This window comes from Leuresthes tenuis, unplaced genomic scaffold (genome assembly GCF_036924035.1).
Source record: "Leuresthes tenuis unplaced genomic scaffold, fLeuTen1.0.hap1 SCAF_10, whole genome shotgun sequence".
NCBI classification, from domain to species: domain Eukaryota; kingdom Metazoa; phylum Chordata; class Actinopteri; order Atheriniformes; family Atherinopsidae; genus Leuresthes; species Leuresthes tenuis.
Window position 1 is genome coordinate 29,604,441 of NW_027325364.1, and position 26,827 is coordinate 29,631,267.

At 37.8% G+C, this 26,827-nt stretch overlaps 1 protein-coding gene across 1 annotated transcript; it reads right to left on the bottom strand.

Moving 5' to 3' along the window:
* Positions 1 to 252: 252 nt before the first annotated feature.
* Positions 253 to 25,059, bottom strand: LOC140316870 (NIPA-like protein 2). The gene is made up of 11 exons (XM_072394916.1): positions 24,816 to 25,059; positions 16,818 to 16,886; positions 15,691 to 15,859; positions 9,852 to 9,911; positions 9,022 to 9,143; positions 4,925 to 5,021; positions 4,518 to 4,653; positions 4,146 to 4,234; positions 812 to 875; positions 615 to 712; positions 253 to 429 (listed from the first exon to the last, which is right to left on the bottom strand). The coding sequence occupies exons 1-11, from the start codon at positions 24,891 to 24,893 to the stop codon at positions 329 to 331; spliced, it is 1,083 nt and encodes a 360-aa protein (XP_072251017.1). The 5' UTR covers positions 24,894 to 25,059; the 3' UTR covers positions 253 to 328.
* Positions 25,060 to 26,827: the final 1,768 nt, after the last annotated feature.

The following is a 26,827-nucleotide window of genomic DNA, read 5'->3' on the forward strand; positions in this document are numbered from 1 at the left end:
AAAGACGTCCATCACCTGTCTTACTACAATGAAAATAAAAGTAGCTGCTAGTGAAGCACCTGATGTCATACTTTCATCCTGAGAAGTTGAATCTCATTATTATTATTGACAGTGATGCACAAACAGATTTACTTTTGAGAATAAGCAGAACTTCTCATCACTTTGGACAGTGAATCTGAGACCAATGAGGGCACAAACACTGGTAGTCAGCTGGCCTACTTTTTTTTTTCTCCTTTTTCTACAAATGGATAGTTTGTTGAACCCAGAAAAAGGCGTAAGTGCACACACAAATTGACAAAAATAGCAGTCCCAACAGATGGAGATGGTCCTATGAATCGTCTGTTTGGCCAGCTCTGTTGCACATGAGTTTGGCTGCAAGTGATCCATATGTTTTTGCCTCAGGCTGCACTTTGTCTGTGTGCCTTCTCCCTGTGAACATGGACAAAACAGCTCATTAGATGGTCCCTGCTGCTAGGGCTGCAGATATTTGCAGTCAGATGAATCCAGGGTCACACCTGCTAAACTCACTGTCATTTCCCAGCCTGTTTGGTGACATATTGTTTTGTCAAGACAGGCGCTTTAAAAACAAAACAAATAAAAAAACACCAACATACCAGGAATTCTATCCATTGCAATGAAATTGCGCTCTTGCTGCTTGATTTTTGGCCTATTTCGGGTTATCAGGAAAACTCCAAAAAAAGACAGAAGACAACTGGAAGAGAGTTTCAGGAAAGATTAAAACCATCTTCCAGTAAATAAAACATTTTGAGCAGACTGCAGTGATAGTGGCTGTAGGTTTTTGAAAACTTACCCGAATAAGAACATGAAAATGTTCAGTAAAGCCAAGCCTTCAAATTCTTGGTAAAATATTATCCCTGCAAAATAAAAAAAGTACATGAAAATTAATTTCACTTCAGCAGAGAAACAACAGAGATAATCTCTAGTGCTCTGCTTTGCTAGTGCAAAACAAGATACATTCGCTGGGATATTGAGAAGAATGCTTTTTATTATTATGAGGAAAAAATGCTGCTCAAAGTCACGATATTGAAGAGTGTTCAGTACAAAGCATTTGCCTCTGGTTAGGTATAACTGCTGGCACAGAACAGACAATATCTTTGCTAGTCTTTTCTTTTGCTTTTCACTGTGCACAAATTGCTGTCTCCATCAGCAGGTTAAAACCAAAACAGTCATTTTTTTTCATTGTGAAATGAAATAATCTTGAAGGAAAAGTCCACCCACAGATGTTCTGACACTGCTGATATGATGTAAAACCAATTTGTTGTGCACTGCAGTCAATTGTAGGTTATTTGTGTGGGTGGACAGAGGAATAGTAAAACCAGCTTTTTCAAAAGAAAAAAGGTGAGAGTACCTCAAAACACCACATATGTGGTGGCTCTGGCTTCTTTGTGATGTGTAACTAGGTGATTATGAGAAGTCAGAGCCAAAATGTTGGAAAGAAGCTGTTGCACCTTTGTTCAATTAGACTGACACTTTAAACTGCTTCCTACTTTTGTTTTTTTGCACTTCTTTAACATTTTCCCCATTACACTCCACTGAAGTGGCACTGAAAACACATTGTCAAATTACCAGAAGAAGAGCAACAAACAAGTGTGGTCCACAGTGAGTTCACTGTGTTTTACTTGTTCACATGTGCAAGGTTGCATTTTTCCCTCAGGACCAAGGACTGTTGAGTGTATAACACAAGCAGGAGTGAATTACAAATGTCTCTACCAATGTGTGTGTACAGAGTTCGACTGTGTATGCTTGACTGCATACTTCATGGATTGATTTCAGATTTTTCAGAGCGTTTTGCTCTACATCGTTAGATTCTTACTGAAAACAGATTGTGCTGGGATGAAATTTGACCCTCGAACAACTCTTAGTGGGATGTGGTTGAAAGGTTGTCCATTCTGACAAACAACAAATCTTAGACTCATAAAACTTTCTGTTTGAACATCAACCCATTAGTTCCTTTTGATGAAAGGGAGAGAGTTACAACCCCCTGTTTATGAAACATACCTCAAAAAACTAAAATAGATATATATATATTTCTGTCATTAAGTGAAACCATAAAAAAAAAACAAAAAAAAAACACACTTGATATTTTCTTTTAACTCCTCTGGCTTTTATGATGGCTTTAATCATTTGAGACCTAGACTTCACTAATGGAAACCAACATTCTTCATCAATCAGGTTCAGGCTTTCTTGGCTCGCAGTTGACAGATCAGCTTTACTGGAGGGAGCCTTGTCATGGATAATTAAAAAAATCTGATTGAGATCCTGACTGTTTTCCTGCAATGTCATTAAGTTAATGTGTCTTTCCTGAAGAAAAGTTTGAAAGCTATTTGCTCTGTGGCAAGATGCATTATTATCCTGAACAATGACCCCAGCATCACCAAACCCCCCTTTGATTGATGCAATGATAAACGTGTCCAAAATTGAAATGTGCAACCTTTCTATGTTGCATTGGACCTGCACCAAATAAAGGTTCCAGCATCATCTCCTTGCCAAATACAGACCCAAATATCACTTTCATCCAATCATCCACAGTCCAAGACTGATTCTCTTTAGCCCATTGTAACCTTGTTTTCTTCTTTTTAGGTGTTGGTTTACATTTTGCTTTTCTGGATCCCATTCGTTTTCTGCTATTTATTTGCGGTTTAGTCACAAACACAGACTCCTGTTTCTATCCAGCTGTTTGTTTTGTTTCTTTTCTTGCGCATTTCTTATTTTTAAAGGCATATTGGTTCCATTTTCCTTTTTGATGCTTTGACATCTTCTTTGGTCTACCCTTATATGCTTCTATTTTACACCTCTCTTATTTTCTTTGGTCATGCTCCAAATTTGAGCCCGACTGGGAAGAATACACTCTGAATTGAATTACCTCCTTGAAAGAGTTTTATAATTCCTTTCTATTGTTTCCACTGACAGCTCTCTTGTTAGGACTGCGTTTCCTGCCAGTCAGCCAGGTGTAAGAGCTCTGTGTTAACTGAAGTCTCATTTACCTATTCAGACTTGAGCAGGCATTTGTTTTAGAGAGGCAGATTACAAGGTGATTTCACAGTTGTTTCCTAACGATCAATTTAAAAAAGGAAAAGAGAAAAAAAAAAGCCCCATAAAATTACAGCAATTGTATTTGATTTTTTTGTTGTTTGACAAAGCAATAATGTTCTGTTAGATTAAAACATTTTGTGTTATATCTATGATTTGTTAAGTATTCTCTTCAAAACAGAATTTGACAACTAAATTAACACCGTAAGAGTGCGGATTCAATAGTTTTGTCAGTAGTTGTATGTATTTGTGATTTGAAAATAATTTTGGACATTTCCAGAAAAAAAAAGTCAAATTACAGAGAACATAAAAATACGTTAATACCTAAAATAATAATGCTGATTTCAAATACAAGTTTTGATAATGTTATTGTCATTGTGTGCCCATTTACAGATACCTGTAAAAAAATGCTTACATGATAATGAGACCTGACTAAAAAATCCATCAATTAGTCTGCACCATTTATTCAAGTTAATGTTTCTGAAAAAAGTACTTGTAACCAAATACTTACAAAAGAAATTGCATTCTCTTTAATCTCATCTGTGCATGCTAGTATTTTATTGTAGTGGTTATTAAACAGCAGGCTAAATACAGACTGTGAGCATTAGACCTACCACAGGTCAACATTTTTGAATGATCATTTTGAATATACTGTATTAGTAGATGCTGATGTTAACATTTTGATCCAAGTGGCACTTCATCCCGTACAGAGAAGCCTACATGTATTTAGACTAAGTCTTGTTGAAAAAATTATTTGCCATTGTAATTTAAGCAAATACAATTCAACATGAAAGAGTTATGAATAAGTTGAGGACTTTAAGCAGCCGATTTGGTTTGCTGACGTGTGTTTGTGCTGTTAGAACAATACAGGCTTCATGGAGCTGATTCGAAATAAACAGGCATCAAGATCATGTCACTTAACATAATGGTTTTTGTTCAATGATGCATTGAAAAGTCGGGAATGGATTATTCCTTTGGTCTTCATGGGGTTTGCTGACATTAGAAAAATACAGCATGTCACCTGACTTTCAGCTGGAAAAGTTTAGTAAGTGAAGATTAACTTTGAGAGAATGAGAGCTTTGGATTTGGCCAACCTGCAACAATGGCACTTGCAGTGAAGAACACAAAGTTGATCGGAACCACCTCTGTGGCGTCAAACATTTTCATTGCCTGATTGAGAAATCTGTAGAGGGTATAAAATGAGATTTAAGAGACACATTAAAATACAACTTTGTGACAGATGCACCATTTAGCAACCTATTCCTCCACTATAATGCTGAAGCGTTGCTGACGAATGTTCTCATAAAGTTCTAAACATTCAGGAACTAAATAGCCAGAGTAACATTTAGCCTGTGGTGCACATGAGATTTGGACGATGAAAGTAGAAGCTCAAAGAAAGGACAGAACATATAAACATATATATATATATATATGTATACAGGGGTTGAGAGGAAAGCTTGACTAACTTGATCTGGAATGCGCACGAGGCCACCATGACGACAAGCATGACGTAGAAGATGGGGTAGATGAGCTGCAGCTGGCCTTTTATTGACTCAGTGATCATCCCTGACACCGCTTTGACTGAGATGACTGTGAGAGAGGCTGCAACCACACAGAGACACCCGATAATTTTAGTATTTGTAAGACTTATTATAATGAAGAAATACCACCCTGTTCTTATTACATTGTGTAGTCAGTTCATTTGAGTAACAGTAACCCCCCCTCCCAATTGTTCTCTACCCATCCTTTTACAGAAATTATAGCGGAGCAGAGGTCCATTTTTGTAACCTGGCAACAAGACAACCTCTGATGATAGAAAATGGCTTAATTCACAACCTCTGCCCTCATTTAGACAACTTCTAGTTTTTCATACCGAGCAGAGCCACCAGCAGCATCACAATGACTATGTGCTTCACTTTCTTCATCTTATACAGATAGAGAAGTATACAGAAGAGGATGATCTCTATAAACTGTTGAGAGAAAGCAGAAGAGGGTTATACAAGTAATGTAGGTTTAATCTCTTCAATCTTTGCACAGATATTCAAAATTTGAGCTTCACTTGTACTGGCTGTCTTCTCTGTATAACATAGTGCAACATGCAGCCAGTGAATAGTACATTTTAATTGAAACAAATGACTGTGGCAGAAAAATTAAATGAATTTCTTGTCTTTAATGAGAAGCGCCTGGGGCTGTCCTTGAGTTCAATAGCATTCGGGTTTTTTGCAGACCTCCGATAAACACTACACAGCTCTAATGGATGACGACTAAAAAAGAAGCACAATAGCAGTATTAAGGATGAAAGGGCAGTTTGACCTTTAAATGTCTCTCCATATCATCTTGTTGTCGCAATAAGTGAGCTGAATAAAAGGCTGATTTAAAAATGTAAGTATTCTGTGTGGAAATGGATTAATAAGTACCTAGGACATTAAGTCCTAGGTAGGACTAACCCTTACCCTGTTGATAGACTCAGATCTGACTTTCAGCAGCCACATCAAAGCTGTCACCACGGCAGCTTTTTACCAACTCAGAAACATCAACAGAATTAAAGGTTTTCTCTCCCAAAAAGAACAGGAGAAACTCATCCATGCGTTCATCTCCAGTAGACTCGATTACTGTAATGGTCTTTTAACTGGACTTCCCAAAAAGAGCATTAAACATCTGCAGCTCATCCAGAACGCTGCTGCTAGAGTTTTAACCAGGACTAAGAGATCTGAACACATCACACCAGTTTTAAAATCTTTACACTGGCTTCAAGCCAGTCACAAAATAGATTTTAAAAGCCAACTGTTGGTTGACAAATCCCAGAACGGTTTAGGCCCAAAATACATTTGTGATATGTTCAGAGAATATAAATCCAGCAGAGCTCTTAGATCTAAGGACTCAGGTCAGCTGGTTCAGTCCAGAGTCCAGACTAAACATGGAGAAGCAGCATTTAGCTGTTATGGAACAAACTGCCAGTGGAGATTAAACTTTCACCAAATGTAGATGTTTTTAAATCCAGGTTAAAAACATTTCTTTTCTCATGTGTCTATGCATGAAATCTGCACGGTAAGTTATCTAGGCTGTTTATTAATTTTAATTAATTTCCATTTCTTCCGCTCCCCACTGCAATGCTTTTATTTTATGATGCCGAGAAACTAATACATGCTTTCATATCCAGTCGGTTAGACTATTGTAATGCACTCTTCGCTGGTCTTCTGAAGAAAACCACTGAAAGACTCCAGCTCATTCAAAACTCTGCAGCCAGTTTACTGACAAAAACTAAAAGGAGAGAACACATCACTCCTGTCCTAGCTTCTTTACACTGGCTGCCTGTTACGTTCAGAATTGATTTCAAGATACTTCTCCTCACATACAAAGCTTTAAATGGACTAGGGCCCAGTTACATTGCCACCTCTCTTCCAAAGTACATAACAGCTAGAACACTGCGATCATCAAATGCAGGTCTATTAGAGGCCACTAGAAGGACTAATAAGAAGATTGGGGGTGCAGCCTTTGTCATCTATGCCCCAAAATTATGGAACTCACTCCCCATTAATATTAGGGAAGCAGACACACTAGACACTTTCAAAAGGCATCTTAAAACCTACCTTTTCAAAAAAGCATTTTATTAATCTTATCGTATCTTATTGTCCTTCTCTTACCTGTTTTACCTTTGTTTTATCCTCCTATTTATTTTATGCATTAGTATCTTCTTGTTATGCACGTTTTCTCATCTTGAACTATGTACTGTCTAAAACTTTTATTCTTCTTACATGCATTGCTCCTGATGCTTGTTTTTATTGTTTTCATGTAAAGCACTTTGAACTGCAACTCTTGTATGAAATGTGCTATATAAATAAAGTCTTACTTACTTATGTAAAGCACTTTTAATTGTTTTGTACATGAAATGTGTTATACAAATAAATTTGATTTGATTTAATGGCAGATATACCTGCCCACCCTACACACACTGTGAAAGACACCAAACTGTTTTACCAGATTGCATGATGGAAATGGTGATGGAAATAATGAGGAATCAGCATTTGATATTTTAATTCCTCTGATTAATCACTAGGTAAAGATAATCCCATACTCGTTAGAGGTTGTTCCTTTGCCGGCAGATCCCTTTACGTTTCATCAAGCTCTGATGCCAGAGGAAACAAGACAATCTCAATTTAAGAACTTCTGTCTATGCAGCTGTCCAGCTGTATTTTTCTGCATGACCATCTCTTTTTATTTTTTTACACAGTTGCTGTTTTTGTCTCTAAAAGTGTTAGGACTGGTTGAGAATTTAGGGCCAGATTCAGGAGTGTTTTGCCTTGAGTAACACAGTGATGGCACTGCTGCCAAGGATACTCAGTCACCATTTACACCACTTGATTTTGTTATTTTCAGATAACTTTTTACATAAAACAAATTGGAATAATCAAGATTTGGAAAAAACATCTCAACATAGAATACATTTTGTTTCTATGTTATTTCATAAATGAAAATATGCCAGAGAGGCAACATGGTATAAATCCTCTGCAGTGTTCAAGGATTCTACCAGTTAATCTACCTCTAAGAGATCCTATGTTTAAGACTCTTGAACAAAAAAACAGCGATTGTTGTTTCTCCTCACACTAATATTACACAACACACTGTATTTGTACAAGCTGGGTTTTAACTGGAAAAGTAGGAAACAGAGTGTATCGGGATTAGCAGGATATGACCTCCTAATGCAGTAAGACTCCATAAAAAAACCATCTGAGGTGCGTTTGTAACCAGGACAAGTGTTTATATTTGGAGTCAAAATGAATATTTTTGTGATGAGTAAGTTTTGAGAGAAACTGTTTTTAAGCTCAGCTCTGTGCTTCATATCTGTCACTATGGCAATGACTGTGTTTATGCCATCACTGCCTGAAGTGATATTGGACTAGGAGTAGGATGTATGTGCATGAGTGTTAAAGCACTTGCAGAAAATGAGATGAGGTGATTTCTTCTTTCGTTTGTTTTACACAAAAACAAAAACAATACAAAACAAAAAGTTCAAAAAAGTGTTTTTTTTTTCGCCCATGGGGGATGAATAAAGTATTTTTCTATTCTATTCTATTCTATTTTAAATAGAAGATCTTCCATAGGTGTGAGAATAAATTGGGTAGCTCATCTGTCAGATTAACCATCAACTGTGCTTAAACACTTTGACAAAGACATAATTAAAAGGAGAAATCTGACCAGTTTTAATTTCATCCTGTAGCTGGACAATAAGTCCAACAACAGCCAATAAATTGCTATCATCAGTGACAGGAACAACATAAAGTTCTGCATTCAAGGATAAAATGGGGAATTACTTGAAGCTCTGTGCTTCATATCTGTCACTATGGCAATGACTGTGTTTATGCCATCACTGCCTGAAGTGATATTGGACTAGGAGTAGGATGTATGTGCATGAGTGTTAAAGCACTTGCAGAAAATGAGATGAGGTGATTTCTTCTTTCGTTTGTTTTACACAAAAACAAAAACAATACAAAACAAAAAGTTCAAAAAAGTGTTTTTTTTTTCGCCCATGGGGGATGAATAAAGTATTTTTCTATTCTATTCTATTCTATTTTAAATAGAAGATCTTCCATAGGTGTGAGAATAAATTGGGTTGCTCATCTGTCAGATTAACCATCAACTGTGCTTAAACACTTTGACAAAGACATAATTAAAAGGAGAAATCTGACCAGTTTTAATTTCATCCTGTAGCTGGACAATAAGTCCAAAAACAGCCAGTAAATTGCTATCATCAGTGACAGGAACAACATAAAGTTCTGCATTCAAGGATAAAATGGGGAATTACTTGAAGCTTTTCTCTGTTGACAGTACATTGTATGGAGTCAAATGAAAAACTAAAACCCGCTATGGCTATCATTTTAAGAGCATTCTCATCATCCACCAGTGCTTAAAATGCCTGGACAGTATCATGGATTACTGAACTCTGGCAGGAGAGTTTAAAGGATTACACACAAGGTAAAGCAGGAAGTGCCAGCTGACAGCATAGTACTGGACCAGATGAGCTGTGATGTGGGTGGAATTGTGGGGGGCAAAGGTCACCAGGAGGTATGTTCCTGTAATTGCCAATGTGCCACCTATGGAAGAAAGAGAGCAGAAAGGTGAAATTGTGGTAAAACATTTTTCTATTACTGGTTTGAGAGAGGAACTTTACATACCAGTCAGAATCAATCAATGAATTGCCTTTTTTTAAAAGACACTTTGATCAAATTCTGGGTAACTGTAAAATCATATATAACATATATACTATCGAAAAAAAAAAGTATTGCTGAAAACAAATTTAGCTTGGAATGATTTCCTCAGTTATAAATGTGGCTCTTTTTGTCTACAACTAAATGTTTCCAATATTTGACCAATAACGGCAGTCAACAATGACTGGAAAATGGCAGAAACTCTAGCTGTTTTATTTGTGCTTAAAGCTGCGTGTTGCTGATATGATTTTCCAAACCAGCGTTTGTGATGGTCGTCATTGTGGTGGCCATGACAATCACACCGCTTACAGCAGCACCAGACTCAACAAACTCATGGCAAACAATAGCTTTTTATGCAACAACATCATAATTAGGTCTGAGCTTGGCATACCTTTTTGTTTCACAATGTCAGAAAAAACAAAGCTATCAAAATTTATCTCAATTTACACAGTAGATACCATGTTAAAATGGTCTTACCAGTTTTTATTTCCTTCCTGTGAGGTCAGTTTTAAAGACAGGAAATGTAATATGTTCTTCTCAAATTAGCAATCTCACTGGATTGTGTTTGAGTCCTCTGACTCAGTGTTTACTTACCAACAATGTCAGAGGCGCGCACCGTCTCCTTCAAGAAAACCACAGATATGACAACGCTGGCTGAGAAGTTGAAATATAAAGAGTAAGTTTAGTCGCCATGAACAGTCATCCTGCAACATCACAATATTTTCACACTATACAGCTCTAAAAAAGCATGTAAAAAACAATAACCTCACATGAATCCTTGCCTCCATAATTTCTCTTATATGTTATATTTACATACAAACTGTATGTGGTTATATGTTAATACTGTGCACCTGAACTGCATGTACAGAAAATACTCAAAATGCTTGCTATATTGATCAGCATGTTAAAATCTGTCACCATGCTTAGATAAATGGAACTCATTAGATTCTCATAACGCAGGCATCAAAATGTGCCAAGATGCTATTCCCTGCCATATTTTTCATGAAGCCATTCATCAGTATCATTGTCAAAATTTGAGATGGTGAAAAGCAATCAGTTTCACATGAACTAAGCCTCAGATTAATCTTCTAAATGTTTTTCCGGGATATGAGCTGAACCGAGGGGGACAAAAACAGCATTTAGCTGTCACAGAGAAGAGTAGCGAGACGGGTAGATATGCATGGAGACATGCAGACATGCTAACAAACAGGCAGATACACAGATGGATGGCCACACAGGCAGACAAATTGCCCGAGACAGAAAAACAAACAAGACAAATAAGGCAGTGGACAGGGAGGCAAAAAGAAATATAATGGCAACAAGGGAGGAGGTCAGCTTATATAACATTGCTGTAGGAGTTTTTCAACACTTAACAACCATATTGAAAGCTAATCTTACATCATTTGTTGGAATATTGTTACATTTTAAAAATATTGTTAGCTGTGGCTTGCTGGTAGGTGTTGGATTAATGCCAGCCAGTAAGAGGGGAGAGCAGGTGATGGCACATTGATGAAGACTAAATTAATGGAAAAATTGCTGGAAAATACTAGTAAACAGACACACAGGTTGTTTGAGCTTGTACACAAGCCCTGCAACCCTCACGAGGAGATTAGCTACAAAAGACTGTGTTGCACACATACTGTGGTTTTACTGTGCTGATATGGAAAGACAGATGTTCTCAGCAGTGATATCAAACACAGGGAGAATTGTACATTTGTTGGAAATGTTATCATCAGAAGGAAGATTTTAGACAACAATAAATTCAAGTGGCAAGCAGCTTTATCAAATTAAAAAAAAACTTTCTTAAAGATGATGATTTCCTCTCTTGCAATGTGTGTGCATTCTACTTTATGCAGATCAGTTTAATCTTTGTCTGTCACAGTCTGCTATAGAAGTTTATGTTATGTCACAGTTTGTTTAATCATGGTTTCAGTTATGTTCTAGTCCTGTTTTTCCCCTGCCACCTCAGTTCACTCAAGTCACCTGGTTAATTGTTCACAGCTGCACCTCATTCACTGATCACTCCCTCCACAGTATTTAGTCTTCTGGTTTCCTTTCAGTCACTGCAGAATCCTTACCTCACTATCCCTTCATGCTTCCACGAAAAAGATAAGTTTGATTGCCAGCCTCATAGCCGTTTAAGATAGCCATAGTCAGTGTTTTTTCATAGCCTGGTTTTGTTAGTGTCTTTTTTTATGTTAAGTATTTTTGATAATCCGGCTCTGCCGCGCCTTTTGTTCTTGCTCCCTGTTTTGGAAATAAACCTTTTGATTTTTTGGAAAAGAACTGCATCTGGGTCCCTTCTCGCACCACGCACCATGAAATTGTCTTTTGAAAGGATGATCAGACACTTCAGGCAAATTGGAGGTTAATAAATACACTCCTTTACAATCTGATGAAACAGTAACTTGTTAAATATTTCATACTGCGAGCACGTTCACATACACATTTAGGACTGCTCTTTTGCCTCTGGGACTAGCTGTAACTAGCAAGTAACCATAGCAACTCGTAGCAAAGTGAGATTCACACAGCTTGATAAAATGAGAAATGTGGCAACAGGAACCTCTGGGGGATGCAGTTGTGTCACTGCTACTGAGTGTATGTGTGTGTGTTGAGTTGCATTTGTGTGTGCATCAGATCAGTACTGCTTCGATACATGGTCTCTGTGATGTGTAACAAGAACCTCCCAGTGGGAAAATACACAGTGTCTGGCATTTTTTCACCACAGAGATGTGACACGCACAGATAAACGCGGCTTACGTTTGCCCATCATGTCCAAGAGAATTTCAAATGTAAAAGCTTTATGCAGGTTATGTATGTGGGCTCTCTTGTCTCATGGAAATATTAAGGCAGACTTACAGAAACTATTGAGTAATAGGCAAAATGTGTGTACAGACGTTTGGAATAAATTTTATATCCAATACACAGCTCAAATGACAAATCAAACATTTAAAAAATACAACCTTTGTGTCAAGTATTCATAATTTTCAAACATTTGTTAATCAAAACTAAAAAAATCTAAATTTCTCAAATCTGGCTGTGCTAACAACTCATCTTAGCGATTCAGTGTTGCAGGGCTAGAATTTGCGAGTGACCCTCGTCCTGTGGATTTCTGTTCATTTCCATCATGCCATCATTCCTCCCCCTTTGAATGTGATGACATGGTATCTAAGAAAAAGAGCTGATTCTCTGCTCCGTACAGCAACACTGGGAAGATGCTGTCATTCCAAATAGAGGGAGCTCTGTGGACAGGACAGCTGTAATTACTCTCCATGGAGTGTCTCAGTGCTCGTGTGACATGCATGGACAGGCGGATGACAGCAGCATCATCAGCTCTCCTGATCGTTTCCTTTTCTTTCCAAACGTCTGCTTTCCACAATTCATATATATCTCTGTCTGTTGTCTCATTCATTTGTCTTCTCTTGTTCCATCCTTTCCTCTTCCTTTTATTGCTTCCACCACACAATTCCCCTTTCTGCTTCCAGACACCTTTTTTATTCCCTCCTCTACCCAACCAGCCATTCAGTTTCCTCTTGTTTACTCACTGAAGGCATCCTACAGTCTGTGCCCCCCTTCTGGGCCTTCACACAGCTCTTGGTAAAGAGGCAAAACAGCACAGCAGGAGGCTAGAGTATGTGTGTAAGCCAAAGGAGCATCTCAGATGGACAAAATCTGTTAGACTTGGGAGATTTTTTTAAAAATACATCACTACAGTTATGCATAAATCTTGTAGGTATGGGTGTGCGAGTGTGTTTGTTTATTTCCATTTGTGTGAGTCAGCGTGAGGTGAGAGTTGGAGTCACGATGACGGATGGCACACCGACACACACTCTCCCCTCAGCCTCAGTTGTTAGCTGTGAGGACAGAGCATGTCATAACTGCTGATATCTTCCTCTCCTTACTCTTCTGTTCCCCCTTTATCTCTGAATTAATTGGTCAAGATGCTCTTTAAGACACACTTGAGCTGTGTAATATTGTTGTGCACTCAACTAGTGTCTAACAATCAGCGCTTTTTATAAGGATGAATATTAAATCGGAAATGAGAGCAGAAATTGTTATTGCCTGCGGTAAGGTCTGATTTATACACGCTGATTATGCATTAAGAGGTTGCTGCTCTCAACAGTCCATATTGCTGAAGCCTTGTTATTGTTGCAAAGGCATTTTTCAAGTAATGAACAAGAGGTACAGCCTTCTTAACCAGATTTGTGGTTTTATTTAGTCCTTTACCCATCCACCTGCAAGACGGGGCTGTAGGAAAATCGTTTGAAGTGCTGGTGTAATAGCTGTCATTAATATTGTTGACTCACCACCACCTCCAGCGCAGTGAGTGATGGGTGGCAGGAGGTGAGAAGTGAACCTTTTCAATATTTAACCTGTATTTAGAGCGTTTGCAGAGAGCAGCTGGCAGCTGTAGCAAGTGGGCAGGCTGTGTTTTGACTGGTTAATGAATCTGACTTTACTCAAGACATCTTTGGTAAAAACTGTGGGTCATAAAAACCCTAATTTCTGGAGAGAACTATTGAACTTATTATGTCAGCAGTAATTAGGCTTCCTGACACCGTATATATTTTGAAAAGTTGATTAAAAGTTACGGTCGAGAGCTGGATGTGAGATTAGAATTGAAAAATACTGCAGCATTCACTGACCCACTGTGTTTTTTCAGTGGTTTGTTTTGCCAACAATGCAAATTATACTGTGTAATTATATATCAATAAACACTAACCCAAAAATGCAGAAGCAGTTGTTGAAAATAAAATGCAATGAATTAAGATTGTAAGTAGCAGCCACGTGCTGCTAATAAAATCCACTTAACTGATCATCAGCAAGTGTGAGCACCTCTATAAAAGCAGAAGTCTTGGCACTTAGTTGGTCTTAAAGAGGCAACTGTTGCTGCCCGTTAATCTATGGAAAGGTTATAGAGTCAATCCCAAACAATCTCGAATCCATCATTCTACAGTGTCAAATTCTATTTACAGTAAACAATAAACTGTCACACTAAGAGTGGACGTCCCAGCAAGTTCACACCAAGGTCAGACCATGCAATGCACAGAGAAACTGCAAAAAAAAAAAAAGGTACATCTCAGACTCTACAGGCCTAAATTAGTATGTGTAGTGGTAATGGTAAATTAACAAATTAATAATATCAATCAATTAATCCAGAAGTGGTCATTCAATGTAGTCAGTACAATGAGTGAAACACAGCAAATCTGTTGTGAGAGTTAAAACTTGATACAGACAATTATTTCTTCAAATTATAGGTGCTAAAGACAAGCTACTTATTTTATTTACACTTTTGGATTTTGTTTCCATTTTTTGTAAACCTATTTAAAGACTTGGTAAGGTCCAGATGATGTTTTATTATGTCCTGAAATGGAAAACCTTAGAATTGAAAGAGGGTGTGATTTTCAGCTTCAATACTTCATGTATATTTGGGTAAAAAAAAAGGTTTAACTGACACTGAAAAGCCAAAAATGACAAAATGCCTGATAGCTGCAACACTCTTAAATTAGTGATATATGACCAACCTGAACTGAGCAATCAAATGAAAAAAGGAGAAAAGAATGCAGGGAAAATAAAAGGTGCAAATTATCGTGAAGTACTCAGAGACATGGAAGAGGTACAGCAAGCTAAAATGCACACACACACAAACCAAAATAAAACTTCCCAAAGATTCCCAAACTAATTTTTTGGAAAGATGAATTAAAGATGAATGAATAAGCCTCAAATCAGGAATCAGTGAGGTGGAGAATGGGTACAAGTAAAGGCTGTCAACGTTCAGGATGAACTTGTTGGACCTTTGTTGGCTGCATACAGACTTGAAATGAACTCAAACATGTTGCCAGTTTCTGGGAGGTATTTTCTTCAAATACAGGTACAAGATCTCCACCACTTAACCAGCAGCACACCCTCAGCTGACTAGCACTGAGTAAATTAGTTTTGCTTGTTACATTTACTCTAAAACTCAAGAATAATTAAACAAGCAAGGGAAAGCGTTCCCTCTAACTTATTTGGTGAATAATTCAGTTGCCTAATAACTGTGCACTCACTACAGTTTTCTGAGAGAATCAAACAAATTTTTGCTTTGTTTAACATTCAGATTTGATGTTCAGTAACTTTCTAAAATAACTGAAAACGTCTTTGTTTAACAATAAAGCTGATCCTGATAAATACATTTTCATAATAATATAATAACAGTGCACTAAGTGCATACTGTGCTGGAGCCACCATTCTGTATTGATGTATCCGGGAATTTTGTACTTCAAATATTACATTATAAATGAAAGCTGTCAGAGTAAATGCTTAAAATCAAGAGGCCTATTGAAGACTGGATCGGAAGAAAGAAAAGCAGACATCATATGGCAAATGTTCTGCAACATTTCCTGCTGTTGCTGTACATGGATTATGTATGAGGGAGAAAAGGTCACACACTCACCTATAACAGACACACAGCCCAGCGGGGCTATGAGTGATGCCGGGGCAAAGCCATAGGCAGCAAAGTTCCCCAATTCCCCCACACCCATGAGAACCACGCCGCACCACCACATTGCAGAGGTGTAATAAGGCTTGGAGCCACGCTGAGCTTGACGGACGTGAGCATATTTCTGTTGGGAAGAGGGGTAACAGGAGTCCATCAGCCAGATAAAGTGGAGAGTTGCATAAACAGAAACAGCAATTAGATGACAACTTTACAGATTCACAGAGGCAAACACCGCTTAAAAAGCCTGAAAAAAAGATGCAATATAAGAGACAATAAAGGACCACAATGGCTGTCACAATAAGCTAAACATACTGCAACATTCTCTGCTGATTAGCATTTCATCTGAGAAGAAGCATGACACCAATTAAGCAATTCAATGAAGCAGGAAGTTGTGCAATCCTGATAAAAATAGAAACTATGCTTCATATTCATTAACAGTTCTATCTCTGGTAGCCTACAGTGCCTAATTATTAATCATCAGTAGCTTATTTAGAGTTTTTCACATCTAGTTGAAGCTGTCACAAACAGTGTTTTGCTAAACAAAGTGAAACTGAGCAAACAGGACAATATACTAGTATTATCACATTCACACAGTTGAAGAAAAGCAATGGTTATTATAAACAAGTAATGTTTTCTTATATTTTTCTATTTTGTTTGTTTCTTTTTGGGCTAGTCCTTAAAGCCTTTGTTTTTAGTTTATAAATTATAATGACTCTCAAAATACTAATTTTACAGCATGCAACTTAGGAAAGGAATGTAAATACTTCATCAGGCCCAGACTTTGCAAAAAACTAATGTGTAATGTGCTTAATTGGTAAAATGCATTGCAAGTCACAATATCAAATTGAAATCAAGTTGGGTTAATTTAGAATTAAACAAGCTTTGCAGCCATTCCATACAGTCATTCTGCTGCACAGAACCTGATGAGAAGGGTAGGTTCAGAGATTTTGTTTGTGAGAAAGTAAACTATTGGGAAAAAGGCAGTCTAGCAACAGTGTAGCAAAATTAATTTTCATTTCAAAGACATTACATGCCTGAAGTGTTCTGAGAGTTCTGAGAGTGTTGTATGGCTGGATTCTTACCTGTATGTTGAGTGAAATGCTGATGAGGACATTCCCACATACGGCGATAATGATTCCCAGGAGATAAGTCTGTGCAAACAAACAACAAAAAGGCAGAAAATTAGGTAACGCTCTGCTTGTCAAACAACTTCAAACACCCCATAATACAACTCTGGTCTCCAGCTGTCACATCTGTAATTTCCATGACAACTACAGATAGATAGAGAAGGATGTTTCATTGGTGATTTGTTCAAAGCCATGAGTGTGTATGCACATGTATTCTCCTGTGGAACAGAAGCTTCTGAGGTTTAATAATATCTTAATTCCCACATACTCACATCTAATAAAAAGTAATGGACACAAATAGAATTTAATACACATGCAGAAAAAAAATAAACACTCCCTCATTCTGATAATTCTCCCACAATCTTTGACACCTTAGATGCAGGTCGGTACACACCTTGACGCATTATCAGTGTTTTGAGTAAAAACATACACACACTGACTGTGGCAGAGGGCATCATTTTCATCTAGATCTTGTTTATGCCCACTTTAAAGATGACATTGCTGCTTTCAAGGCATATTGGAATAATCAGAAATGTAAACATTTGACAAAGACTGATCTTTGAGGCAACTGTAATTTATCACTGTATCTACTGTCAACTGATGAAAGGAATTAGAATAATGCATACATAATATATATAGTAATTCATATTCTTAGGACGCAGCATGTTTTTACTTTCATACAACCAACTCTGTAATCTGAATAATCCATTGGTGTAATATTTGGTCTTTAAAATGGGAATTTAAAATATCCTTTTTTTTTGTTTCATTAGATGGATGCACACTAGATGGGAGTACCCAAAAGAACATTTTCTGAGTTGATAGTAGACTTTTTTTTTAGTTATGAAACTCAGCCATTCAGCAGCTGGGGTCCCTATAAGTACATATTTCACTTTTATACATTACATCCCATTTCACATAAATGTATTCTAACATATTGAGATAAAGTAGTTGCAAAGATTCAGAGTTCATGTCTAGCATGTTAACATGCTTAAGGTGACACAAATTAAAGTCATCTTAGGGGATTTTATAACAGAAATTAAGGGGTTTCCAAAGTCAGAAGTATGTCTGCAATAACATTTGACGCCAATTCATATTCAATAGCTGTTGTGATATGTTAATTTGGACCATATTCTGCTATCCATTAGTCTAGGAGGTTGTAAATTAGAGCTGAGAATGAAGTCAGAAAAACAGCAGGTTTTAATTATTGTTGAGCTTGCTGATAAGGCTAGCTTTTACTAGCAATACAAGGTGATAACAACACATTATACTGTATTTTGTGCACACAAACGTTGTAGCAATGTGCTAACTGATACAAGTTGTACATATATGTGCAACTGATCTAATGTGACATAAACTGCCAGGAGTGGTAATAAACACTTTTCTTACTGCAGCTGTCACCACTGTCTATGAACAGGGTAGCCATTGGATTCCTCTGCAGAGGCTTGTGAGGTTCCTCTAACTGGTTGAGTTGTAAATAATTACTTCTAAAGACTTGTAAACCAGAAAGTCTGACTTCCAAGTTCAAATGGAACACACCAAAAGCAATGAAGCAACTGAGTGTCATTTCTAGAGATAGAGTATCCATCCATCCATCCATTTTCTATACCTGCTTAATCCCATTCAGGGTCATGGCCAGAGTACCAAAAAAGCACCAAAAGCTGTCGAAAAATTATGCCCAGCAAAAGTGAAATTTGTCATCACTAATGTCTTTTTTCTGAATACTTGAATAATACGATCAGACAATCCTTACATCTATTTTTAGCCAACTTTAAGGAGGGATTTGCAGTGAGTTTTTCTTTTTTTGTGGAGAACAGGCTTTTGTTTTCCCCATATTCCAGGAAAATTACCAATAAGACTTTACAAAGGAATCAAAACGCATAGCTGGGGGTGGAATGTGAAGGATTAAAACATAGAGATGCGAACACAATCATAGAAGAAGTAGTAGCAGGAGCCAAGCATAACTGTATCCCTTGAAAGAGCAATATGAGACTGGTGGAGGTTGGAGGGGAAATGGGTCTACAGTGATGTGGTTGAGATAAAGGGATAAGAGATGAAGCAAATAAGGGAATACAGAGAAAGAGAAAGATATGGAGAACGGTGTGGGGAGTTTCAACAGAACAGGTGCAGCAGCATGAGATTAAAAACTGAAAAACAGGAGAGAAAGTGAATGCTCGGGTTCAGCGGTCCATTTTACCAGATAAGGCAGGTAGAGGGCTTCTGGCAATATGACATTGTTGACAACAGTTATGTTGTCAGAGGACACTAGCTTGAATGAAGCATAAATTAAATTTTCAATCTCTACAGCACAGTCGGAGATTTGTTATCATTCTTTAAAAACACCATATTAGATCGCCCTTTTCAAAATATAAAATCCTTCCATAACACTGAGGGGGAAGAGCATTCATGTTAGTCTTTAGGCCGTTAAATAACAAAACAATGCCTGTGTATTGGCCAAGTAAAATTGGTATAATTATGTGCTCTATTTGTCAAAGGGTGAAAATACAGTGAGTGGTTTAAGTGCATAACAAGGGCAAAATATTTATGTTTGGGTTTTAACAGAGAAGTACAGATCTAAGACTGAGCATTACTAAAACATTTTAAGTGGAAAACCATCAGGGTCCCTGCTCTGCCCTCAGTTGCCTAACTTTAGTATATCTTGAATTTAAAATCAACATACAGAAATACAAAAATTACAAACTGAATTTCCCTTTAAATAAAAAAAAATCAGTGCAGCTACAAATAAATTACACAAAGTGCATAAAATAAGAGAGAAATTGCAAATGCTCAGATGCAAAGTAAGATGACAATAGCTTGATTTTGTTATGAGTGTTAACTAAAAGGTTTGATTTACCACTAGACCCAGTCTTAAGTTTTGATTTAGGACATTCTGTAGGCTGTGAGCCTACTGAAAGAGAAAACACAGAGGAAAAATCAATCATTACTTAGCTCATAGTACAACAAAAGAAATAAAGAGAGACTTAGCGGATGTTTTCCCTAAAACCCCACAGCCCATTTCCAATCAATTTTGATTTACCTGCTCTTCACACAACATCCAACAATATTTATGGTATGAAATGGCTTCATATATCCTCACCGGCCTGGTGGGTTTATGACTAATTTTAAATTCAAAACCTCCACATACAGTCTGGCCGTTTTCTTTTGCCTCTACCCTCTTTTTACAGTCTTTCAGTTTGGCACCAAGTCAATATGCCCACTGACCTGAAACATACCTTTGAAAAGATGATACAACACCAGAGCCAACAGGATTTAGACTTCAGTGTGTGTGCCCGTTTGTCTATATGTGTGCGATGACTGCAGTGTGAGAGGTAAACAAGATTTGGGAGGAAAGGGTGGTGAGAGCAGATGAGTAGATTGCCGATGAGATTTCTGGGGGACTGACATTAAATCAAAGTAAAGCATACGTGTTTTTATGTGTGCAGTAATAGACCCAAATGTTGAAGAAGACAGACGGACTGGGGTGGGATGGCTTTGACTCAGTTTATTTATGATCCAAAGGCCGGCATCATCCATCAAGCCAGATGTGCTCTGATCAATAACCTCAACAAGCTTTGAAGGAAAGATTGCAAGTGGCCCTCTGCTCTGCTGTTACTGAGCCCACAAGGAGGCTTCTGGTTAATACCAAGAGGGGCTAGAGGGCACAACGAGGTGTTTGATTGTGTGAGTGTTCAAGAAGCAGTGTGTTAAGGTACTGCCTGAAGATAGTTCATTCCAGAGACTTAACACAGAAGATAGCAATTTGAAGTGTGAGCGGGGATTCATCTCACCTTTTATTGGCTTTATCCTCAAGAGATTAAGTTTGACAACAAATTAATTCAAACTAATTACAGTGAATTATTCTTTTCTTTCTTTCTTTCTTGTCTGTGTTGGCAAATGGAGACAGGGTGTGCTTTTACTGTCGGGGGGGGGGGGGGATCAAGCACCTCACTCAGACAGTAGAGCCTCAGACAGTAGAGCCTTAATGTTCTTTAATGTTCTACCCACCGAGGGAAACAAATTCACATGAGAGAGTATGAAAGAGAATGGAAGCAGAGGAGACAGACGAAGGGAGAGACTTTTCCTGTCACAGGAAGAACAAACAAAGCAGCCAAGGCGGGGAGTGTCTTTTGCTTGCTGGATTACTTAGCAAACATTACGCACATTACACACAGAAAGAAAGAGGCTGCACACCACAACGCTCCTTGGGGGTGTGTTTGTTTCATTACAGGGAAATATTTAAAGATGAGACCATTTTGTGTCTATAATGGTGGAAAGTAAGGAATTCAATTAATTTAAGTACTATATTCAAGAAACATTTTGAGATATTGCTACATGAGGCATTTAATTTTAATGCTGCACCATTAAACCTATCAAAAGCATTAGTCACGGTTCTGTCACAGTACACAGTGCCTACAACCATCTGCAGATCAGCTTCAGCTTCAAGTAATCTGATGCACAACCATAGTGTGAACCACCAAGGAGTATGTATTAGCTTTGATTGAATCATTTTTTAAAAAAATTAATAAGTAAAAGTGTAACACTCAACAGTCAGCAGTATATTATTTCTATAGAGTGACAAAAATATTCTGTTCATAGATTTGTTCAACATCTGAGCACTGCTGCGACTACTCCTAAGAGCACATGAATGACAGATCCTAGTGTTCTTTTATGGAGCACTTAAGTCAAAATGAGCTGTAAGAGAAGATCCACTGCAGCAGTTGAGGAAGTTTTCCAGTGGCGGCGGTCAGGGCCAGCAAGGCCTTCTCTGCTGGCCACACTATCAGAATCTCTAACTTATATCTACAACCTAAATTATAATGTCTGTTCAATGAAATTGCATCAATTTACTCCCAATAGTCTATTCTATGTAATGTTTCTCTTGGCTGCGCTGCTTCCCGTACATGTCTGTGGATTATCAATGTTTTGTCCAATCAGATTTCAGTCTCTATGTGTTGCCAGGGTTAATCTAATCTGCCCAGGACAGATTCCTTCAGAATCAGTAGAGCTGGCCTTCCTCAATTAAACTATATAGCAATGGAACTGTTTTTTTAACCAGTCAGATTTCAAATTCACCTCACTGAGCCAGCTAGCTCATAGACAAAATATATGACATATGTCTATGAGTGCATAGACATTATACAGATCTTTATAATGTCTATGTATGAGCTAGCTGGCCCACAATGACGTCAGAGGTTTTCCGTCCTCTGATTGGATGGTCAGAGCAAAGCTATCACAGGTAGGTTTTGCTAGCAAAACACCTCCTAAGGACCTGAGTGACATTAATACATTGGATTTTTAATTTTAAATTTTTTTGCCCACAATGAATGACGGAGAAGGAGTACCTGATTTGGTATCAAAACTTATCAAAATTCCTTTTTCAAGGCGCACTTTTCAAGAAAAGCTGGACATTGTGCAGAGAGTTGCATAGGCCTATGTGATAATAATAACAATAACATTGGTAGTCACTTTCAATACGCGAAATACCTCTGATAATCAGTAGGCTAATTGATGAATAAACATCCTGCCGCTGAATATGTGTTTTAAAAAAAATAGAGGGAAACCTGCAGAAGAAAGTCTTCTAACAGCTGTCTCTCTGTGTTTATTTGCATACAGCACGGTTAGTGAGATCCGAATCCATGTGGGCACGGTAAACCTGCACTGAAGGCCCAGTGACCCAAAGCATGGCCGGCCACTGAAGTTTTCATATCAAGATTTTTTTTTTTAAATGGAAATTAAACAAAAAAAACCCCACAGCTGTGTGAACACATTCATCATCACAAGACAATCGTGGACCAATGTCAAACTCTGTTCAATATAGTTCATTTACATTTACAGTTCCACAGGTGAAATCAGTTCTTTAATAACAAACTGAACTGCAACCAGTTTGCTCTTCAAGTTACATCAAAGATAAGGTTTTCCCCACAAGACATGTCTCACCTTCTCGACATAAACTTTACATAAGATATGGGAAATGTGATCAGTGCATAAAATAATTTAACTGAGCAAAAAATACCCAACATAAATGAATAAATTACACATATAGTACACATTACCTCTGTGTACATGAAGGCTTTTTATTTTACAATGTGTGAACTGCACCATATATCTGACCTTGGAAGGAATTTCCCCATCCTCATAAAGGCAGTCAGAAACTACCCTCTCCTGACAAGCACTTCCTTTTACGAGCATAAATAAAGTATAGTGGAAAAAGTGCATCACACTGGAACACAAGAACGTAATCTCATTAAGAAATTATGTTTAGTAGCTAAAAAGTAAAAGTGAATGCTGATTTGCGGGTGAAGAGCACTGATTCTCTCCTCTCTAGGACAGTGACCAACAATCAGATGGACAGACAGACAGCGTGGTCCATTGTGCAAACTAACAATAGGAATCTGTCCCCCTCTGGGATGGGCTGATCTCTTCACTTTATGCACAGTGATGTAAAGACAGAGGAGGCATGGGCCAGAGAGGTGTCAAATCAGACAAAGATAGAAATTAATTTAGTTTTATTTGTGATAAGTGATTAATATAAATCTGACAATAAATGACAGTTTTTAACTTTCTGTTTATGAACTAAGTAATTCTTCATGATCAAGACACTGAACTGATAACAAGAAAAAACTATAGCCAGAAGGATAAACAACATACTTGGTTATTCTTAGAACCTTACACGGATTAAAACTACACACCAAATGTGGCACCAAAATACTAGAAACCTGATTTAGCTTTTGTTCAAATGTATGTTAAACTGTGTCCATAAGTCACCAAAACATTTGTAAAGAGTAACTGAAAGGACAAACTCTCCAAAAGTTTTTTTTTATTCTGTGACATCAACACTTACAGTACTGCGCTTCATAACTCTGTAAGGCTGTTAAAGAGTGAGACAGACAGATATTGTCCCCTGGTCGTTGAGATGCTCTCTGGAATGGTGGGTAGCTGGGACCATTAGCCAGCTGGTCAGGACGTGTACAGTAGGTCTATTCTCTTACAACCCACCCATGGGCCACTACTCATTACTCACGCCTCTTATTCCTCCTCTGCTACTCTTTTTGTTTCTCTCCCCAGCCCTCAATGGTAATGTCAAACAGAGAAAATGTAGCAATAGACGAGAAACACTCACAGGGGAATGTGTGCACGAGGAGAATGTGTCTCTGTAAAGGACTAGGAGGTCTTTCAAACACACAGCAAGGGAATTACAAACCCACATTACCATACACACACTCTGAATCTTTGAGCCAATTTGGCAATTTACAAAAGAACGAAAAAGCCTTTCCACACAATGTTTATTCATGGCCACTTTAGAAAATAGCCAAGACAGGTGCCAACAGCAATATCACTGCACTGTCTGACTTCTTCGTCCACACAAGTGTTCTTTACAAAATGAGTTTCAGAGGCAGAGGCTGAAATATATATTTTTTAAAGATAACTTCATCTCCTCTTTTTTACTAAAGTGTAACTTCCTTCTCCAGAGGGAAGTTCCTGAAAAGAAATCGAAGCTTTAATCTTACAGCTGTAGGGAAGCCAAACAACTCTAACACGGTCCATGTGATTTATATCACTCACTGGTTTCTTCACAAAGTAAATAACTACGAACTGGGAAACAATATTGTGGCTTTTTTGCAACATGGCATTTTTCATTCTGGTATTTATTGAAAGCATTCTAGTTCTGAGATTGTGTTTCATTTTCTTATTAAATAGAATTGACCAAATTTGGCCTAAGGAGTGGTGCACATCATCTGATCTGACAGGAACTTACATGTAAAATAGCCAAACTCTCAGGAAAAGGCTCAGAAAATACAGCATATGACCAAATTACTTGCTTTATCTAAAGATACTTTAACTTAAAAGGGATAGACTATGATATGACAAACCATCTTTAATAATTTGTTACATTTATTCTTCACTCTGCATAGACACTTCGACTCACATGACTCACAGAAAGTTAAACAAACTCACCTGGAACGGATTTTCCAGCATCTCTGCTCGGTTAGCCTGAGGGGTGTTTAAAGCATGAGAAGAACTTGAATTCGCCATGTTGTCCTTCTCATGAAACAAGGAACTAATCCTGTATTACAGCTCCTGCACTCTTGACATCTTTGTCCGCTTTTTATCGCCTCATCCCATCCAAGGCATCCCACGTCCCGGTCGCTTCTCAGAACTCAGAGGGTAAAGTTCCTCATTGTTGTCAAACAGGATCAAGGGCTTGTGATGGCTTCAAGTACGCCTGGGGAATGGGAACGTTCTCTTAGCAAAATTGTGAAGACAACTGGAATACGTATTTTAGATTTATAAATTATGTATATGTTTTTGTTTTGAAGGAGGAAACAATTGGATGACCTACTTGTAGTCTACCTTATGAGAACGCTCCTCAGTCAACCTCGGCAGCACAGAACAGCCGGTTCGGCTTATTGTTTTAACAGCACTTACACAGGCCTCGTAGAAATTCTACTCAGAGTGACCACTTTATAATGATCCCTTGAACTAGGCGCCAACAGGTATACTACACTCTGTGAACTCAGATTAATCAACACTTGCTGTATTGCTGTTCTGTGATGCAAACTGTAATGTGATGGGATTTTATTGATCAGACGACGTTGGACATAAATTATTGGAACACGCCGAAGAAGTTCGTGAAAAGCCTTCAAACACAATCAGAATGCTGAGCGTTGTGCTTCTTCTTCGTCTACTTCGTCTTCTTCCTCTTTTTAGAAAATAACTTATATTTCAAGGTAGCCTTACAAGGAGACTATTTATGGGGTTAAAATGGAAAGGGAAAGAAAAACATCTGCTTTTAGAAGTTGACTTTAGGAGCCAAAACAACCTCCCCACCCCCCTCATCCCCATTACTCAAAGTTAAAACTGTTGCCATCTGCTGGTCAGGTTCAGAATAGCAGAAAAATCCGAGAGACAATTGCAGATGGAAGAACCACAATATTTCCCACGTAATGTTGGCAGTGTTCTCACCAACAGAAAACAGGTGTACAATTGTGTAAAAAATTTGAATATTCATTCCAATACATTTTTCATGATCGCTTTTTGAAAATCAACAGCTGCAGAGAACACACACAAAAAAAAAATCATAGAAAATCAGAACAAGCACAGGGTTGGGTAAATCAACATCTGATCTACATTCAGAATGGATCCAGCTGTGGGTACATCCCGGTCAAAGGGACGATCTGAAATACATTGTTCTGTTGTCTTTTATTGGATCTCATTGATCCGGAGTCCTCTCTGTGAATAAAGAGAATGATGAATGTGTGTTTGTTCTGCTGTGTGCTGTGTTTTCAGCATATAATAAAAATCTGCAGATGGGGCTGCTGCTTTCTCTCAAATATGAATGGTCTATCTTGACATACATACTTAAATAAACACATTTCTATGACACTCCTAACACCATTTCACATCTACAACAAATCAAGCTTGTTTGGGAACCCATCATCATATCATATATACTTCAATTGTATAATTTTGTGCTAATTTTTTAAATCTCTTTATAGAAGATGTGTATGTCCTTGTGAGTCTTGTTAGCATCTTTGCAGGGGGAAAAATCATATTTGTTGCTATTCAAATAACTTTCAAATAAAAATTTTTTTTGTTTTATTGAAGGCCTGTGTCACTGTAAGCTTCAATGTAAAAGTGCAGTTTATTGAGACTTTGTAGGAGATGGATAACTCTGAGAAACATTACTGATTCTATCTGTAGGGGAAAAAGAAATTAGAAGAGAGGTCAACAGTGTCTCAATATTAGACATACCGTCATCACTAGAAGGAGGAAGACAGTCATTGAAAGCACAGATCTGTAGCAGAATGTCTGAAATGTAAGCACACAGCAGATCAGCTCCCACCTGACTGTCAAAACTTGATGAAGCTGCAGCACATAAATAAATTGCTAGCAGCAACTGTACACATTTCAGGGCCATTTCTTTTGTAGGCAGACCTCTACCTTTTACAAAATGTGTTATTTTTTCC